Source organism: Carassius auratus, chromosome 8, assembly GCF_003368295.1.
Source record: "Carassius auratus strain Wakin chromosome 8, ASM336829v1, whole genome shotgun sequence".
Classification (NCBI taxonomy): domain Eukaryota; kingdom Metazoa; phylum Chordata; class Actinopteri; order Cypriniformes; family Cyprinidae; genus Carassius; species Carassius auratus.
Window position 1 is genome coordinate 14,036,533 of NC_039250.1, and position 20,921 is coordinate 14,057,453.

Below are 20,921 nucleotides of genomic sequence, written 5' to 3' on the forward strand. Positions count from 1 at the left end.
CATGATTCCATCTATGAGCTGCTCGATCAGAGTGACATGAGAGCCCCTCCTTAGAACATTATTTGTAAATCCATGTTATGGTAAGTGTGCACGTGAAGTCTTTGCACACTTTCTGAAATCCACACTGTGGTAAGTTTGCACACTACACGAGTGCTCTGCATTCTTTCTAAAATCCTATATAGTGAGGGCTTCGCGCGGTTGCTTCATTGCTTTAAAAAAAAAAAAAACACCAGCGTGAATACTTGAAACATGTCAACTCATTTACGCCGACATCACCTTATTGTGTCAGTATCTGGGAAAAGACGAAAAAAAGGAGAAACATGCACGCAACAAACTATGCCTGCAGCATTTAGACACCAGTATTATAGCTTACAGGGAATCCAAAGTGCACCCAAACACCAGACCTGTTGGTTATTTTAGGATCTTATATTTCTGGTCTGTTAAATGCATTAGACATTTTGCAATGAGCCTTCAGCGCGTGCTGAGTGAGCGAGCGCCTTAGGGGCCGTTCACATATCGCGCCTAAAAACGCTAAGCACGTCTTTCTCCTCCTTTCCAAAGCGCTCGGGCAGAAGCGCTCATGAGGCGTCTGTCTTTGCTAAGCAACAATGACGTGCTCTCTCCATGAGACGCGGAAATTTCAGCGAAGGATAAATGGATTTGCAGCTCTAAAAATCGCTTGCAGTAGCTCTGCTACTAAATTTATTTCAAAATTGCAATCCATATACAACTATAATCAGCTGTTCCTTCATCTTGGCTGAGTTTTCAACGTTGTTATGGGAAAGGATGAAGCTGATTGGTTAGTTCTTGTCACATGACCCGCGGTGCGCTTGCGGCATTCTGAAAAGTTGAGATGTTTTTGCATTTTGCTGTATCTAAAACGTACCGAACCGAACCGAACCGAACCGTGACATCAGTGTATCGTATCGAACCGAACCGTGAATTTTGTGAACCGTTACACCCCTAATTTCTATGCCATGTGCTCTTTTTGAATATTTTCTCTGTTTGATGTTAATATATATTCAGTGACATCTTGTATAAACACATGCAATTTAAAAAAAATTAATCCTACAGTCTGAAAGGCATTAAAATAAGCTGCAATTCACTTTTAAAGCTAAAGCATTTGCTTTCTGAAAGCTAGGTATCTGTATGTTTCTGTTGCAGTATTTTAGCGACCGTTTCTCTGTAATGTGACCAACATGCATTTTCCTTCCTAGAAAATCCATATCCAAATCACAGACAGCATGGTGAAATCTTGTGGCTAAATCCAACAGCTTTCTCACATGGCTTGTACATCCAAGAAATACCATCTGTGTCCATCTAAAACAAGATGCATGTGGGAGAACCTTACAGATGGTAGAGTTCCAGCCAGGACCAATGTGAACACTTTCTCTTTTCCAAAAGTATGTGACCCAAGTGTTCTTCTAGCCTCAGTAGTCTTTGAACTAACTAGATGCCCTCTTTTTCTGTCAGAGAACCACACTAGCAGTGGCGCAGTTGTGTGCAGGAATCCCGATGGCAATCCGTCGATGGCAGGTGAACATCTTGCGCAATTCCGCCCTGAAACGATCGTGCAGCCATGCATATAAAAACGGGTTACAACAAGAGGAACTCATTCCACACAAATGACACAATAGCTGGATCAGCAGGAAGTAGCGCTTGTCGATCAGGTCTATATCAATATCCCGAAGAACATTGAAGACACTTATCGGCAGCCAGCAGATCCCAAAAGCAGCGACGACTAAAGACACCAGACGAAACGTCTTGCGTTTCCGAGCCCGCTGGGCTTCCGCTTGGCTCTGGGTGCGATGACCTGGCACCACACAATTGCGAAGCTTCACTGAAATACACAAGTAGGAGATGCAAAGTGCGGACAGAGGAAGAACATAGGTGATGAAGAGTGTGCTGTAAGCATAGGCTAGACGCTCTTTCTCCTGCCCCATCCAGAACTCCTCGCAGATGGTGAAACCTTCCTCCTTGAACTCCACATGGTACGTGTGGGCCACAGCCGGAGCCACCAGACCACACGACAGAATCCAGATCCCTGACAGAAGATATGTGCAGGCCAGAACTGAGATGCGCTTCTTCAGCGGATGAACCGTAGCGTAGTATCTAGAAGTTAAAATGACAGCTTTAGGCAACAAGTTACAGTAGTGATCACACACCTGTATCAAGTAAATGTTGAGACAATTATAATCTTTGGGTGGAGTATCCCTTTAAAATGCGTTTTGACTGAAAACTTGTCAAGGTGATACGTACATACAGTATTAATGAAGAACAAATCTTAAAATGAGGAACTGCTTGAAAAGAAAACATTAATTGTAATAAATATAGTTCCGCTAAAATGTCATTGATTACAAGTCTTAGAATTTAGTCTCGATTTCATAAGTAATCGATCCTTCAGTTCTGAGGGAATCGAGCACTGAAAAGAGCCATTTAGTTCGGTAGCGGCGCTAACATGCTATTTGATCTTTCCCAAATGCTAATGAGTAACAAAGAGATCTGTTTACAAAGCGCAACTAAATGTCAAAAAGTAAAGGGTCTTCTTGATCTTATAAAAGTTAAATTTGAGTCTTTTAAAAACATGTTGATCACGTCAAGCCTAGCGCATGTTTACAAAACTGTAACGAAGGCCATGGAAACCAAAAACACATTCTGTGTGAACAAGCCCATACAGTTTTAAGCCAGTTTAGTTTAAAGGATTTGATTGGTCAAGGTTTATGTACTGTCTTGCTTAAAATTATTCTCTGTCGGACTGATTTATTATTAGAATTGACACTATCATTTGAAATTGGTCATCTTTTTAAGCACAAAATGTACAAACTGAGAGATGGTATAGAAAACATAGTTTCATATTAAACTATTTATAGGAAAGTGCTTCAAGCTAGGATTTTAAAAGAAGCTCTTGTATGTCATTGACCTTGGAGATGCCAGATGACTAGTGGCCCCAATTTGAGTTTGAGAACTATGTGTTAAGATATAAAAGACAACGTTATAAGCTGAAGCAAATGCAAAATGTTGCATGCTGATTTTGTAGAGATATAATCAGTGGGCTATAAGAAACTGGATCAAAACAAGACCTGTAAATGAACTCTTTTCTTTATCTTTAAGGTGAGAGAAACCTTTGGGATCTTTTGATGCAAAAGCTTGCTCATCAATTGATGCACATTTCCTTGCCTCCGATCCAGCCTAGATGAATGGGTCTGCATCCAAACACCTACGATAATATCAAAAGCTTTTAAAGACAGTATTCATGTAGGCTCCATCACGTGTAAAAGCACAGGAGATGAACCACAAGATGATGTACGGGAGATGTCAGCCTTTACTGTAAGGTAAATGGATTCTTAATGCACCTATTATAAACCAGCAATTTTTCATTTTCTTTGACTATAGCTCAGCACCATCATCCATCACTGACTCACATGCCTACGCAAGCAGGGAAGTGTGAAGGTTAAAGGCTGCACGAAGCCACAAAGTTAAACAGAGAAGATCCACTTTGAATTTCTTTTCAGATTTGGGGATAAGAAGTCCTGGTTTATTTTTGATGTCCTTGGTATTTTACATATGGCAGTATGTTGACATTACTTTAGCCTTCCAGCTTTCTGTAGAATGTGTCATTATACAATTGTGTCACATAATAGCATTGCTTTTTTGTGTACCATAAGAACTTACAGGCTCGTCTGGCCCCAGAAAAAGAGCCGTTTATATTACTCTTGATTATGATTTCACTTTGTTATCTATTTTAAAGGTGGCATATCATGGGAATGTACATTTTTCCGTGTTTAAGTGCCATAATCGGTTCCCCAGTGTACGTACTAACCCAGAAAATGTGAAAAGAATGAACCAGTAATTTTGTTTTTGGTACGCCTTTCTCTGCAAGCTTATGAAAAGCAAGCCGCTCAGATTTCACTCCCCCGTGATGTAGAAAAGGGAATTTATTATAATATTACCTCCCCTTAATCTGCAAGTTTCCACCCATGGCGACACCATGTTTTAGCAGGTAATGGCGAAAATTTGAGCAATACATGCTAACAGTTACCGTTCTGTTTTATGCTGCACAGATGAGCACAGAAAACTATTTAGAGTCCCAGTCTCAGAGGACACAACAGAGCAGTGGATTTATAAATTTATTTACTGTATAAATCTACACAGATCTAATATAAACATGCAATTTCTTTCCCAGTGGTTTACCTTCACAGACATGACAGACCATTTTTGTAACTCAGGTGTGTTTTTTAACATAAACTGTTTGACAGTTTGAGTGGAATAAGAGATGAAAAAGAACTCAGTTTAGTACTGTGTGACAGCTGCTTTCTGTGCGTGCGCTCATAAAACCCTATACAGTATTGTTCAAAATAATAGCAGTACAATGTGACTAACCAGAATAATCAAGGTTTTTAGTATATTTTTTATTGCTACGTGGCAAACAAGTTACCAGTAGGTTCAGTAGATTGTCAGAAAACAAACAAGACCCAGCATTCATGATATGCACGCTCTTAAGGCTGTGCAATTGGGCAATTAGTTGAAAGGGGTGTGTTCAAAAAAATAGCAGTGTCTACCTTTGACTGTACAAACTCAAAACTATTTTGTACAAACATTTTTTTTTCTGGGATTTAGCAATCCTGTGAATCACTAAACTAATATTTAGTTGTATGACCACAGTTTTTTAAAACTGCTTGACATCTGTGTGGCATGGAGTCAACCAACTTGTGGCACCTCTCAGCTGTTATTCCACTCCATGATTCTTTAACAACATTCCACAATTCATTCACATTTCTTGGTTTTGCTTCAGAAACAGCATTTTTGATATCACCCCACAAGTTCTCAATTGGATTAAGGTCTGGAGATTGGGCTGGCCACTCCATAACATTAATTTTGTTGGTTTGGAACCAAGACTTTGCCCGTTTACTAGTGTGTTTTGGGTCATTGTCTTGTTGAAACAACCATTTCAAGGGCATGTCCTCTTCAGCATAGGGCAACATGACCTCTTCAAGTATTTTAACATATGCAAACTGATCCATGATCCCTGGTATGCGATAAATAGGCCCAACACCATAGTAGGAGAAACATGCCCATATCATGATGCTTGCACCTCCATGCTTCACTGTCTTCACTGTGTACTGTGGCTTGAATTCAGAGTTTGGGGGTCGTCTCACAAACTGCCTGTGGCCCTTGGACCCAAAAAGAACAATTTTACTCTCATCAGTCCACAAAATGTTCCTCCATTTCTCTTTAGGCCAGTTGATGTGTTCTTTGGCAAATTGTAACCTCTTCTGCACATGCCTTTTTTTAACAGAGGGACTTTGCGGGGGATTCTTGAAAATAGATTAGCTTCACACAGACGTCTTCTAACTGTCACAGTACTTACAGGTAACTCCAGACTGTCTTTGATCATCCTGGAGGTGATCATTGGCTGAGCCTTTGCCATTCTGGTTATTCTTCTATCCATTTTGATGGTTGTCTTCCGTTTTCTTCCACGTCTCTCTGGTTTTGCTCTCCATTTTAAGGCATTGGAGATCATTTTAGCTGAACAGCCTATCATTTTTTGCACCTCTTTATAGGTTTTCCCCTCTCTAATCAACTTTTTAATCAAAGTACGCTGTTCTTCTGAACAATGTCTTGAACGACCCATTTTCCTCAGCTTTCAAATGCATGTTCAACAAGTGTTGGCTTCCTCCTTAAATAGGGGCCACCTGATTCACACCTGTTTCTTCACAAAATTGATGACCTCAGTGATTGAATGCCACACTGCTATTTTTTTGAACACACCCCTTTCAACTAATTGCCCAATTGCACAGCCTTAAGAGCGTGCATATCATGAATGCTGGGTCTCATTTGTTTTCTGAGAATCTACTGAACCTACTGGTAACTTGTTTGCCACGTAGCAATAAAAAAATACACGAAAAACCTTGATTATTCTGGTTAGTCACATTGTACTGCTATTATTTTGAACAATACTGTATATAGGGTATATATCAAAAGTGTAAACTGATATGGCTTTAAAATGCATGATTTCAACACAATAAGCATGGTAATTCAAATCAAATAGATGTTTTTAGCAGAGTATCTGAGGAAGGAGCTGTTAAGGACAGCTAAAACATAAAGGCATGGTGAAAAGTTTGAAATCTGTTCAAACAAAAATCTGTTAAAGAAATGTTCAAGCTAAATACTATACAGCAGTGGCAAGTTTGAAGGAAGTCGAATTGCTAGTAGATCAGAACAAATTTTTCATTTTAAACATTTAAAGAAATAATGATTCCAGTCATCATATTATCACCTATGCGAAGTGAATGACACGAGGCAGTAACATCTATATCCCACATAGATTTTTGTTGCGCTACACTGTACATGTAAGGATATGTTTACAAAAACCTGTTACACAGACAAATTTAAACACTATATACTCATACTAACACTATATGTACACTATATACACTATACGTACACTAAAAACACTATACTTAGGCTATATGTACACTATATACACTATACTTACACTATATGTGACACTATAGATCACTATATACTTAAACATACATATACTCTACTATTCAAAATTTGGGGTTAATAAGATTGTTTTTGTTTTTTTTTCAAAGAAATGAATACCTTTATTCAGCAAGGATGCATTAACTTTTTTTATATAAAAAAAGGTGACCTTGCAAATGTTACAAAATATATTTTTATTTCAAATAAATGCTTTTAAAATATTTGAGAATAAAAAAGTTTTTTATTTAAATTGTAATAATGTTTCACATCACATTTTTGTAAAGAAATGAATATAAGAGACTTTTTGAAACTACGTGATGAATCCACTGAATCAATCTGTTACGTAACCATGCTTCACAAAAGCCCCAAAATGCTAATAAAACTCTGATGCAATGATGAATTGGTCACACTGTCAAGAGACACAACGCTCGCATGCATCACTCACCTGTCCACCCCAATAGCTGTCAGTGTGAAAACCGACACGTACACAGTCACAGGCTGAATGAGGAACACCAGGTAGCACATGAATCTTCCAAAAACCCACCCGCGAGGGTTAAAAGCATATGCCAGGGTAAAGGGCACGCAGGTAGCACACATCAGCATGTCAGAAAACGCCAAGTTACCGATGAAGAAGTTGGTCACGTTGTGCATTTTTTTGGTGTGGCAGATGACGTAAAGCAGCAGATAGTTCCCGAAAACTCCAACCAGGACCACGAGAGCGTAGCACGGGATGATGAGGGGTTTAAAGGACTGAAGGAGCTCCACACCAACAAACTGGGGATTATGTTTAGTCGTGTTCGTCGACTGCAGGACGACTTCATAGATTTGGCCCCTGCTGGAATTCTCCATGGTGAAGTTTTCCAGGCAAGACGAGGGCACTTGAGTGCTGAGCCATTCGCCACTACTGCCATCCATGCTCACGGCTGGTATACTGCTCGTAGAGACCTAAACAGTAGCTGTTTTGGCATAATAACAAGGAAAGAGATACACTTTGGTTAGCTTTCTTCATAACTCAACTCATTAGCTGAATTTTAAACCATGAACAGATGTTTGAAGAAGAAGCGAGCCAGTTGAGTGCGTCCTGTGGAGGCGTGTGCTACCAAACATGCAGTTGGCAATATATAGGTGCTAGGTTGTCTTGAAAGTTCAGCTGGCTCATATAATGAAGTGACTTTTTCAAACTCTAATGAGCACAGCTACAATTTCCTTCAAAGATCCTGTTCTCTATACCGAACCACTTTCCGCACAGCAGTACTTCTGAACATTAGTGATGCAGGAGTCACATCGAAAAGCTCTTCATTACAGCCTTGACTTACTTTAGATGGCTGGTTTCCGTAGCAGGTTATTCATAAAAGAATCAGCAGGACTTGAGATCTGCATGTTCCTTTCTGTGTATGCTCTGTCAATTCAAACAGCAGTAAACAGAAACTTGTAAGGACACTAATGAAAGCCAGCATGATTTGAGTCAAAGATGCGTCTCGGCTGCAATCAGACATGACCGTTGCTGTTGAGCCTCATTCACTCACGTCCTCTAATTAAGTAAGTAAAGTGTTCATAGATTTAGAATAAATGCTCTTTGGTCTTTACTCTAAAAAAAACTACAGTGATTGTGTTTTCTGTTTTTGTCTCTGTACCAATCAGTCAGGTGCTGCAAAAGCAGTAGCAACTGCTTAATTTATTTTGTCATCATCCTTATTATCAATCGGGGTTGTTTTTTTTGTTTTTTTTTGACATTTAAAAATACTTATTGTCAGGTATCAGTTGTGGTCCTTGATTTTTACATGCATCAGATAAATGAAGCACCAATTTCTCTTCACAGATTGTTTTTAAATTGTTTTTATGGACAACGCGGTTCTAAAGATGGCCAGTTCAAGTTCAGTTCAGTTGATTTTATATAAACAGAAGCATGAGCTGAATGTCAGAGACAACTTATTTAATTAGCTCAAATCTTCCTTAAGCACATTCAAAGACCAGACTGAATAAACATCCCCAGGGTGTCGACTAGGTTGAGTTATCACTGGATGAGAAATTAAATATTTACAATGCATTTTCAATATCTGAATTTAATTAAATGTGATCATCACAGTAACTTGAAGTGACAGTTTAAGTTTTCTAAAGACAGTTTTAGTGTGCTAGTTTTACACTCTTTCTTCTTATCTTGCGACTTATTTGACAGTGTTGAAAAACGTTACCATGGAGGTTTTCTTTTTTTAAACCACTGTAGCAAAACTGGAGATTGCTTTGAAAAGCTTATTTTCAGTAATTAATTTAATGTTTTGTAAAGCACAAGATCCACCATTTTGCATCATTACTTATAACTGTCCACCTAGGTCTCTGCATGGCATTTTTGTTCTTTTTGCAAAAATAAATAAAACCTTTGCTTTATGCCTTGATTGTTTTTCTGAGAAGACTAAAAATAAATGAATTTAATTGTGAGATATGCATTATGAGAGACAGAGTTAACACAAAATATAATTGTGAAAAATGTAACCATATCATCCAGCTCTTTATTGTAACTTGTTGCTTTATGCAACACTTCGAATAAAGTCCAAGAAGTCCTTTCTAATAAATAAGGAGAAACCACAAACAAAGATTCAATACTGGCCTTGAGCTAAGGGAAACTAAGGGTTTAAATGAACAGGGAATGTAATAGGGGAGGGGGGTGGGAACTAATGAATCAAAAACTATGGAAAATAACCTGAAAGAACATGGTGGAGCTGGAGCATCGGAGGACAAAAGCAGAGTCAGGAGGAAGGAGGAGCCAGACAGAGCCCGAAGGATAGAGGGACAAGGCAAAGGTGGAGGACTGGAATTCCCTGGCAGAGCCAGTGGGATGAGGGAGCCCAGTGGAGCTGATCGGTTGAAGGGCATAGGTGGAGTCTGGGGTTCAGAAGCAGGAGGCAGAGGATCCTCAAGCCTAGATGGAGCAGGTGACTGGAAGGCCTGAAGCAGACTGAGGATGAGCCAAGAGACTATAGGTATGTTGAACTTGAAACAGCACTGTGCAGACCAATCGGCGAGAATAGTGCTTGCAGGACATGGTTCTCACTGCAGAACACAAGATCCAGGGGGGTTGGTTGGATCTAGATCCACCTCCTCTCACCTTACATATACCTAAACTTACCAGATCCCTAAACCCACCCATCTCCACCCCCTAGAGTTGGATCCAACCACACCCCTGGATCTTGTGTTCTGTAGTGAGGGGCTATGGCTTGCAGTTAGGGGTGGAATTGAAAATGGAGACGTCAAGTCGAACACTTTCTGCTCCCGGTAGTGACGCTTTCATTTTTTTCATTTCACAGATAAAGTAAATAAAATGCAGCATTTGTCAAATACACAGATGTTTCAGAAATGTTTTCGTGACCAACAGACACACTTTTTTATACTGTTTAATAAACAACCATCTGTTCAGGAATAAAGTTCAACATAAACATATAGTATTTAAATATCAATAAAGTAGGTTTAAATTGGCTTTTAGCAGTGTTTTTTGTTAAACGTGACTCAATATAACAGTGTGACTAAACTTTTACTGTTTCTAAGAACACAGATTTGTGAGCATTCTTGAGGATGTTAGATTAAACCTGAAACACACAAGGTCGTTGTCATGCAGTGAATCTGGCCAACCATGAAATAGCAGTGTTGTCATCAGAGCTCCAGCAAGCACTCTGAAGAAACTATGCCGGCTGAGTCAGCCAGGTGCTCTCCGGGGGCGTTATCGAGCTACTTTGATGCCACACGTGACAGTGACGTGGCGTCGGTACCGTCTCAAGACGGACAAAATTTATAACTGGCATGCACTGCTTCAAGTCAGATGCTGATTGGTCTGCGCACCGACTGCTGCCTCTCAAAACAATGCATTCTGGTTAGAAAATTTGTCAGACTTTGATCGTTGCTGCAGCAAAACAAGACCACCAGCCTAGACCAGCCACTGCAGTTGCTCAAACTCAGCTGCGAAAGCCTTGATGATGACACACTTTATTCTCATTAGTCAGATTCTGTGATGACAAGGCCTGCATGTGTTGCATGCTTATTCTAACATTTCGGTTCCAATAATGCTCACAAATCTGTGTTTTTATAACAGTAAACTTTTTGTTTACTGTAGTCGCGCTGTTATATTGAGTCAACAATGATAAAAGCCAATTTACCCCCACTTTATTGGGATTTATAGTATACTGTATACATTTGTTGAACTTTATTCATGTACAGATGGCGCTGTATTAAGCAGTATATAAAAAGTGTTTCTGTTGCTCACGAAAACATTTCTGAAATATCTGTGTATTTGACAAATATTGCATTTAATTCACTTTATCTGTGATAGAGTATGCAAACAACACGCGAGTGTCACTACCGGGAGCAAAGAGTGTCTAACTAAACGCTTCCACTTTCACTTCCACACTCAATTCCGGTGGCTGGCTAGTGAAGTTCATCTCAAACAAGTTTACTGACTGGAGCCATCAGAGATGAGGAATAGACAGATTCCTGAAGAGGAGGTGGGAGAGGGAGGCTGGGTGGGGGTTCAGGGCTGGTGAAACCAATGGAGAAGAGAAACAGGGGATCAAACTCTTCCAGAATATTATAAAAAAGGCTCATAAACCAGCAAAAGCTCACTCGCAGTAACCGGAATGTGGGTGGGTCTACATTCCTTGCTCTTGTATTCTACTATAACTCCCTCTGGCACATGAAGTGTTGCTGGCTCCCACACCTGGTCAGATGTGTTGTGAGGCTCTGGGGCGATGATAAGTTCAGGAACTTCCTTTTTGTGCTGGCTTTTGACTGGAGGAAGGCTCTGGCTCTCCGTCCGTCAGGGGCTCTAGCAGGGAAGGGCGAGCCACAGCTCACCAATACTCACTCCACATACTGTAGGCAGTGAAGCTCCCTTAATGACCGTACAGCTTAGCCTAGTCCTTGGCAAGTCTGACAGTGAAAAGTATACAGGCAGCTGTCTGGGTAATGTGTAAGGTATGCAAGATTTAAAAATCCCTTGTGTTGTCCTTGATGGAGCGATTCCCCTGCTTGAGCAAAAAGAGTTGCACACTGGGAAAGTCCATAAAAACAGTGTAAAGAAAAACAATTCTGCAAATAATTTAGCTCTATTTGGTCCATTATTCTGTAATTGTGTTACTGTATAATAAAGCACACGAGGAAGGAATCGAGTCCAAGAGGTGCTTTTAATAAATCCACAAGGAGAAACCACCCAATACAATTCAAACAACAAACAATACTAAGCCATGAGCCGAGGGAAACTGAGGGCTTAAATACATGGGGAACACAATCAGAGAGAAAGAGAACAGGTGTGGGAACTAACTCATCAAAAAGTATGCAAACTAACAAAGGAAATTCAGGCAGGTGAACAGGAACAGCCAGAAAACATCTTAATTATGTATTTGTTTATTACAGTTATGCAGCTTTTCCCTATACAAGTTAATTGATGGACTGGAGTCACATGGATTATTTTGATGTTTTTAATCGACTGTTTGGACCAATCCAGAGGATCAATCTGTTTTGATGAAGAAATAATTGTCTAGACATACTGGATATACCCGATCATTTTTGGGCAAACTATTCCTTTGAGCTATTTTAGACCTAATATCATGATGTGTGTTGAATGTTGGAAAAACTCTCGTTGTGGACTCTCTTTTTTTTTGTTTTCTATGTACATGCTTGCTTTTGAATTGCACCCAAACTAAACAGCTTTTTATATTTATGCAATAAGTAAACACGCATTGTGAGGTATGTGTTATTGTCAGCCTCCAGAATACTGTGAGTTTCTTTAAACCGGGTGGTAGAGTCCCCTTCCTCTGGGTGCTTTAATTATGCTCAGCCGGTAAAAACACAGACTAATGGAACTATTGAGGTGCTTTTTAGTGCTCACGTTAGAGTGAGAGCCCAGGTGAACAGAACTGAATCAGTGTCCCTGCGGTTAGCCGTAGAATGCTGTCAAAAAGGTTTTTATGTATAAAATAACTCAAAACAAGCCAAAAATAGCTGAAATAACCTAAATAAAACTAGGACTGGGCCATATACCTAAAGTTTTATATCTAAATATTTTCCAAATTTTGATTATATATAATCAATATGTATCTTTATATTTTTAATTTACTCTAAACACATAAAAAAAACGAACAAACAAACAAAAAAACATGATTTTATAAAAACACCTATTAGTTCGAAGCACATTTTCAAAATGTTTAGTGCAAAAACAAAGTTAAAAATTTCGACCACATGCAACTTCTACTGACCACTTGCTTCTTTTAATTAAAATTTGCACATACCAATGTAACAGTATGGATAAAAATAGTGTAAAATGGTTACAAGACATTTCTTTACAGCAATATAACTCACATACTCGATTTTACACAGTGCAGCCTTAGCTAAGAACGTAAGTCTGTCAATGGTTTCTGGTTTAAGAGATGCTCTGTGGCATGACCCTATGCTCCCACCGGCACTAAAACTCTTTCAGATCGGGAACTAGTTGATGGAACACATAAGCACTTCTTTGCTAGTTAACAGGAGTGAAATTGCCTATTGGTGCTGTCTCTGATATTCACTATCAATATTTTATATTTTTAATCAATTTTATATTGATTATGCAATTATTTCAATGGTATCTCTAAAATTCAATATATTACCTTTCCCTAAATATAACTGCAATTAAAAAAAGAGAATGAAACAAAACACACACACAAAATTTATTAGGAAACTTGTTCCTAATTTTGCTGATAGTAACTGTCAAAATCACAATAAACTGTGACCAATCACTGCAGCTAGAAGCTGTTCACATCAAGGTTGTTAGATGCTCTTTGAAGAGAGAGCACTTTAAAACAAGAAATCTGAGGCCCTATTAAATCTCTTTATTAAAATAGGGCTATAACATAAAAAAAAAATCACAACGAGAACATTTCATCAAGGTGTGATGCCTTCATTTTGCACTAGCATGTAACAGTGTTATAGCAATATTTTAATAACATTTATATATCTTAGGTAATTAGTATTTTGCACACACACACACACACACACACACAAATTTTAAGTTTAAGTTGTTTTTCTATCTTTTGCTGGAATGTGTCTGTAGGAAGTATCAGTTTACATTTACAAACATTTCTTTTGCCATTAATTGAAATAATCCATTGGGATTTTTGAATGCACAAGGAGTCTCCACACAGAGATCTGATCTCACCATCATCCAGTCTGTCTGGAATAACATGAAGGAACAGAACAAACTGAGACAGACTCAATCCTGATGAACTGTGGCAATGTCTCCAAGACGCTTTAATTAAGACACAGCTATAGCCTAAAGCTAAAAAAATCTGAGTTTGAGTCTCAGTACAATACGTATGTCATTTCTACACAAAATCTATTGAATATAACTGCCCAAAATCCACAGACTACTTCATACTTTAGCCAACTAGTGTTGACTACTGTTGAGTCCAGACTGGAAAGAAAGGTACTTAACAAGAAGGCCATTTTGCATTATTTCATACAATGTGAATAAAATGAAAACATACAAGTTTGAGGGGAAAAAATAACCCTGAAGTTCCAACCATAAATATAACTTGCCACTGGGATGCATGAAAATTAAGTGAATTATTGGGTAGCTTGTATGAATTTATGTGATCTCATGCATACAAATTAGCCACCAAATTGTGTAAAATAGTTATGAAATGCCATGAGATTGTTATGGAAAATCTGCATAAGTCACAGTGTATTCCAGTCTTAAAGGTGTCATGAATTGAGAAACTAAAATTCTCTTGATCTTTTGACATATAAGAGGTCATTAATATATATATATATATTAATGTATGTACATATATATATATATATATGTCAAACATACACAACTGTTAGCCAATCATAGCAGTGGGCGTTTACTTCAGAGCCTACAATCCGACACAGAGCGTTCTGATGAGGGGGTTCAAAACATGACAAAACGTCTTGATAACATTATAAGTGGACCTCAGAGAACAGTACAAAATAAAAAAACAAAGGCAGTTTACAACTCCTTTAAAATGCTTACAAAGAAGCCCAGGAAGAAAGCGCTGTAGATCTGAAGTGTATATTGGGTGAATCCATTCCTACACATCAGTACATTAACTGGATTTCTCAGAGAATGTATTACTTGTTTCATATCAAGCACTGTGATGCTGCTATACACTGAAGTCAAATGTAAAAGACAACCTACCGTCAAAAATGAGCAAGTGATATGGTTTGAAATGACATAAGCGTGTGAATTTTGTGTGAACTCTTCTTGTAACCTCTATAACATAGTTCTGACAGAGCTGTTAAAACTTTCTGTGAAAACACTTTTCTTCCTAAAGTGACACCTTTCCTATAGCCTCACACATCTGCTGCACAACAGCTGCAGGAAGTGAGATGTGTGGCCATGATCAAATATATTACAGCATGCATTATTCATGCAACAGTTCTCTTTCTCAGAATAACTTTTGTTTTACCTTTAAATCCAAATTAAAATGATGAATCAATCTAGCGTCAGAAAATACCCTTTGTCAAGCTGAACACATTCAGATCTATTTCAACAGCACCTACAGTATTTGCCGTGAATCAGTCTTAAGGCTTTGCCTAAGAAGGGGGGAGATTAAAAACAAGAATTATTTTGTTAACCAATATGAAGTTGATTAAATGGTGTTACAATATTTTGACTTTACTCAACAAAGTGACATGTTTGGCATGCATATATTAATCAGATGAACAAAAATCTTTGCAATGCCATTTCCCATCAAAACAGAATGCATAAGACATGTTTTCCCCCAAATGTCTATGTGCAGTAATGCCTTAACTCAGCCTGCTTATCTCCTATGGAAGGTGAGTAGAAAAAGCAAAGATTAATCTCTAGAAGTCACTTAATTCAGCTGTCGATTTTTTGCCATTGTGTTTAATCATTTCAATTTCTTTACAAGCCACCTGCTCTCAAATACTCTCATTAAAACATATTGTCAATCCAGGTCGGAAATCTACAATCCTTGCCCTGCCAGGTGTAAAGCTTTTCATTTGATTCATGTTCACAGGCGAACTATAGCTCTCTGACACACACTCTTTCTCTCTCATAAACACACTTAATAATGATTTTTTTTCTTCTTCAGCAAATTTAAAGTCGTAACTTACAATATAGGCCTAATAGACACTCTTATTAATGAAACTTTGATAATTAATAACTACATAGTCATGTGGATTTTATTGGAATGTTGGAGTAGCCAATTTAATAATATGCACGCGGGGTGTCAAAAAAAAAAAAAATTCAGATTCGGATTTCCACAAAAACACAAAGTCAAAACACAAATGCTGATTCAATGTATGAATCAATGTAGCAATCAAAGTGTGTGAGCCATATACTTTTATCAGTCGATGGGGAACTGAATCCATTCAGTTGCAGGCTTGAACTAGTTAATCCAAAAATTAATTTGTATTAAAATCTTGTAATTACTTATCTCTAAGTGATGAGATTGCAGTACTCCACTTCTGAATAAAATGGGCTACATTCGTATAATATAATATTCACATACTAAAGTATTGTATTGCAAATTGTATTAACTAAACGTCTAATTACAATATTACTCATGTTTTGTTTTTGTGGATGCGTCTTAATTTTTTGTCTAATTCACTACTTTAAACTGACTATAAACAGTCACAGAATCTTGAGAAATACATGAGAGAACTGAATTATTCTGAGCAATAAGACTATAAAATGAGATGACTCACCTTTCAAACAGGGATGAGGTTAGTAGACTCCTCGTGGATGCGCAGTTTCTCAATCTGAGGACTCGCGCGCGTTCGTTTATAATGAGATGCGCTACCGGACCTGAGTGAGAGCACCAGACTAGTGTTTCCCGCTGGAGAGGCGGGGTCAAGTGTGTGTGTGTGTGTGTGTGTGTGTGGAAGAGAGAGAGAGAGAGAGAGAGAGAGAGAGAGAGAGAGAGAGAGAGCTTTTGGGTAGAGTTAATGTCACAAGGGTGCCAGAGAATGTTTAATGTGTGCACTATCAGTGAGCCAGGAATGTTTCAGTATAGTCCATTTTGTATATGAAGAGTTCAGATGCAAAAGCCTCTAAATGCCATCTGAAATTTGCATCTAAAATTAGGATTTTTATCAAGCTACTATGCTTAGGTTGAGTCATTTTACTTTAATGCCAATCTGCAGGTCCTTTGCCAGACTATTAAAGTGAAATAACTGAACATAAATATAGGAGCCTGATAAAAATCCAAATTTTAGATGAAAATTTCAGATGGCATTTAGAGGCTTTTGCATCTGAACTCTTCATATGCTTATGAATCATCATCATGTAGTGTTTTCATATATATTCGTGTTCATTTTTCATATATTCATATATATTCATGTATAAATCTAAACTCTGTCTTAACTCTCTCATATTTTCCCTAGAAGAAATAGTTGAAATTAATTCTCGGAAATGAATTACAGCAGTTCATGACCTCAGCTGTCAATATCCAAAGAGGACAAAAATACAGGTGCTTCTCAATAAATTAGAATGTCGTGAAAAAGTTCATTTATTTCAGTAATTAGTATTTCAACTCAAATAGTGAGACTCGTGTTTTAATTAAATTAACAGATTGCACACAGATTGAAGTAGGTTAAGTCTTTGGTTCTTTTAATTGTGATTATTTTGGCTCACATTTAACAAAAAGCCACCAATTCACTATCTCAACAAAATAGAATACATCATAAGAAAAAAAAAAAAACTTTCAGTGAATTTTTGGCCTTCTGTAAAGTATGTTCATTTACTGTACATGTACTTAATACTTGGTAGGGGCACCTTTTGCTTTAATTACTGCCTCAATTTGGTGTCGCATGGAGTTGATCAGTTTGTGGCATGGCTGAGGTGGTGTGGAAGCCCAGGTTTCTTTGACAGTGGCCTTCAGCTCATCTGCATTTGTTAGTCTCTTTTTTCTCATTTGTTTCTCATTTTCCTCTTGACAAAACTGGGGTTCAGGTCTGGTGAGTTTTTTGGCCATCAAGCACACCAACACCATGGTCATTTAACCAACTTTTGGTGCTTTTAGCAGAGTGGGCAAGTGCCAAATCATGGTAAATCATTCTTGGTAAACGGGTGCAGTGACTTTGGTTTTCCACACTTTTCCCTTCCACTCAACTTTCTGTTAACATGCTTGGATACAGCACTCTGTGAACAGCCAACTTCTTTGGCAAAGAATATTGCAGTGAAGGGTGTCATTGATTGTCTTCTGGACAACTGTCAGATCAGCAGTCTTCCCCATGATTGCGTAGCCTAGTGACCCAGACTGGGAGACCATTTTGAAGGCTCAGGCAACCTTTTTATGTGTTTTTAGTTTAGATTAGCAGATTGGCATATCATCATATTCTAATTTGTTGAGGTGGGTTTTTGTTAAATGTGAGCCAAAAATCATCACAATTATAAGAACCAAAGACTTAAAGGGTTAGTTCACCGAAAAATGAATATTATGTCATTAATAACTCACCCTCATGTCGTTCCAAACCCGTAAGACATCCGTTCATCTTCGGAAAACACAGTTTAATATATTTTAGATTTAATCTGAGAGCTTTCTGTCCCTCCATTAAAAAATGTATGTCCTGTATAATGTCCATGTCCAGAAAGGTAATAAAAACATCATCAAGTAGTCCATGTGACATCAGAAGGTCAGTTAAAATTTATTGAAGCATCGAAAAGTACATTTTGGTCCAAAAATAACAAAAAATATGACTTTATTCAGCATTATCCTCTCTTCCGTGTCTGTTGTGAGTGCGTTCACAACACTGCAGTTTAGTGATATCCGGTTCGCGAATGAATGATTCGATTTAACCAGTTCTTCTTGAACCAGTTAACCAAATCGAACTGAATCGCTTGAAATGGTTCGCGTCTCCAATAAGCATTAATCCACAAATTACTGAAGCTAATAAGATGAACGAAGGTCTTACGGATTTGGAACGACATGAGGGTGAGTCATTAATGACATAATTTTCACTTTTCGGTGAACTAATTCTCTAAACTACTTCAGCCTGTGTGCATTGAATTTATTTAAAGGGGGGTTGAAATGCTATTTCATGAATACTGAGTTTTTTTATACTGTTAAAGAGTTGGATTCCCATGCTAAACATGGACAAAGTTTCAAAAATTAAGTTGTACGTTTGAAGGAGTATTTTTGTTCCAAAAATACCTCTTCCGGTTTGTCACAAGTTTCGGAAAGTTTTTTTCAAGTATGGGTCTGTGTGATGTTAGATGGAGTGGAATTTCCTTATATGGGTCCTAAGGTCACTTCTCCCATATAGCAGAGCAGAGGAGGAGAGACATTCACTGATCAGAGCGAGAGACCGAAATGCCACAAAAGAAGTGTGTTTTTGGTTGCCAGGGCAAGACAACCCTGCACAAAAAAAAAAAAAAAAGCATTAAGGGACCAGTGGATGGAGTTTAATTTTAAAGAGCATCAACGGAGTTGTGCAAGTGTTTTTGTTTGTTCCCTGCATTTCGAAGATGCTTGTTTTACAAACAAGGCCCAGTTTGACGACGGATTTGCATATAGTTTATTTCTTAAGGATAATGCAGTCCCAACGAAAAAGGAACCGCAGGCGGTGAGTAAAACTGCTTCAAATATCTCTGTGTTGTTAACTTAGCTATCGGCGCGTAAGCACATCAAGTAAACAACATGCAATGTTGTCATCAAACTGCACTTTCCACATGTACAGCTTAAAAAAAAAAAAGACGACATAAAGTGGAACTTAGTCATTTTCCAAAACCGCTAAGCAAATATATACAGTTTCAATACATACCACATAGAGACGTCGTTGCTGATGCTGCTCTTGTTAAATTTCAGCCTCTGGATAAAAATACGCTGAATCTGACTGTTAGCCATGGTTTGTTTTGGATGATGTTTTTTTCCTCAGGGTAATGTCACAGCTTCCAAACGCTCTCAACGCAAAAGCCTACTCGCGCTCGTGATTCTTTAGCTCCGCCCACACTTCATGCCTCCAGACGCTTGTGTTTGTCCGGGAAAAATTGGTACAGACTATCTTTCTCTTATAAATATAATAAAACTAAAGACTTTTTGGAGTTATGAAGGATGCAGTACTACTCTATAGTGAAAGTGAAAGTGAAGTGACACTCAGCCAAGTATGGTGACCCATACTCAGAATTTGTGCTCTGCATTTAACCCATCCGAAATGCACACACACAGAGCAGTGAACACACACACACACACTGTGAGCACACACCCGGAGCAGTGGGCAGCCATTTATGCTGCGGCGCCCGGGGAGCAGTTGGGGGTTCGATGCCTTGCTCAAGGGCACCTAAGTCGTGGTATTGAAGGTGGAGAGAGAACTGTACATGCACTCCCCCCACCCACAATTCCATCCGGCCGGAGACTAGAACTCACAACCCTTCGATTGGGAGTCCAACCCTCTAACCATTAGGCCACAACTTCCCCTGAGTATAGGTACTCAAGATTAACAGGATATTGAGTGAAAACAAGCATTTCACCCCCCTTTTATACACGAGTTTCACAATTTGAGTTGAATTACTGAAATTAACTTTTTCACGACATTCTAATTTATTGAGATGCACCTGTACCATAAAAATATGGTCAAGTCTCCTGAAATAGTATTATGCTTTATGTGAAGGACAGACACATGTACGCTACTGTAATTTATTTTTTTACATTTTGTTTTTGATGTCCGTATCCAGATTCCAGAAGGCTGATCTTGTTGTAATGTAATATGGTCATGTCAATTTGAGTCTGCTTAATATAATTTTAATTCAAGGGCCTTTTGTCCCATTTGGATTATACAGTTCTGCATATTCTAAAATTACAGGCTCCTTTTCGTTTGTCAGTCAGTCAGAATACTGACTGGTTAATGATTTCAATATAATGCGTTATTATACTGTACCGTATGTTGGGTGGTATATTTAACATCAATGTTATTTAAGCAGTATAAAAGCTGTGCTGTAAAGGTCAAGCAATGTTGCTATGAACAGTTACCAGTCCATCTAAAGATTTGATGTTCTGTGCTTCTGGTCTCCTGTAGTCAAGGTTAAGTATGTTTATCTGATGGTTTATTGGATGCAAACACACGCAGTCCTCTACTCTTTGACCACATCTCTCCCAAGCTGAGTTGCAGTTGAGAGACTCAGACGTGAGCTGAACTCGATGCTCAAAGAATAATTTAGATGAATACGATATATTTTCTTTGATCTTTGCACTTGATCTTTTGTATCGTTCGTTTACTGCAATATTTGACTCTGGCAATTCTATTGTCCTCTTTGAGTTACCAGTTAACAAGGACAAAATTTAATCACTAAGACCAGGAAGGAAAAAGAGTGGAAAAAATAAATTTATTTAGCTCAAAATTACATATCTCTACAGATTATTGTAGTGCAGACTGGTGTTGAGGGATCAAGGTTTGGCTGAAGTATTCATTCTTAAGATATTATGAACATT

The 20,921-nt window shown here is 38.2% G+C and overlaps 1 protein-coding gene across 2 annotated transcripts; it reads right to left on the reverse strand.

Moving 5' to 3' along the window:
* Nucleotides 1–942: 942 nt before the first annotated feature.
* LOC113107367 (prolactin-releasing peptide receptor-like) lies at nucleotides 943–16,244 on the reverse strand. Of its 2 annotated transcripts, XM_026269821.1 has the most exons (4): nucleotides 16,201–16,244; nucleotides 7,803–7,885; nucleotides 6,932–7,442; nucleotides 943–2,112 (listed from the first exon to the last, which is right to left on the reverse strand). In XM_026269821.1, exons 3-4 carry the CDS (start codon nucleotides 7,399–7,401, stop codon nucleotides 1,470–1,472), a joined length of 1,113 nt encoding a protein of 370 aa, XP_026125606.1. In that variant the 5' UTR covers nucleotides 7,402–7,442; nucleotides 7,803–7,885; nucleotides 16,201–16,244; the 3' UTR covers nucleotides 943–1,469. The 2 variants fall into 2 exon arrangements, with proteins under 2 accessions (XP_026125606.1, XP_026125605.1); XM_026269820.1 differs by lacking the exon at nucleotides 7,803–7,885.
* Between the last annotated feature and the right edge of the window lie 4,677 nt (nucleotides 16,245–20,921).

What these genes read in the sequence shown, in the direction of transcription:
- LOC113107367 (XM_026269820.1), bottom strand. Translation starts at nt 7,401, where the DNA reads ATGGATGGCAGTAGTGGCGAATGGCTCAGCACTCAAGTGCCCTCGTCT. An exon ending in ACAGCTATTGGGGTGGACAG is followed by an intron (nt 2,113 to 6,931) that starts GTGAGTGATGCA and finishes TTTAACTTCTAG; the next exon opens with ATACTACGCTACGGTTCATC.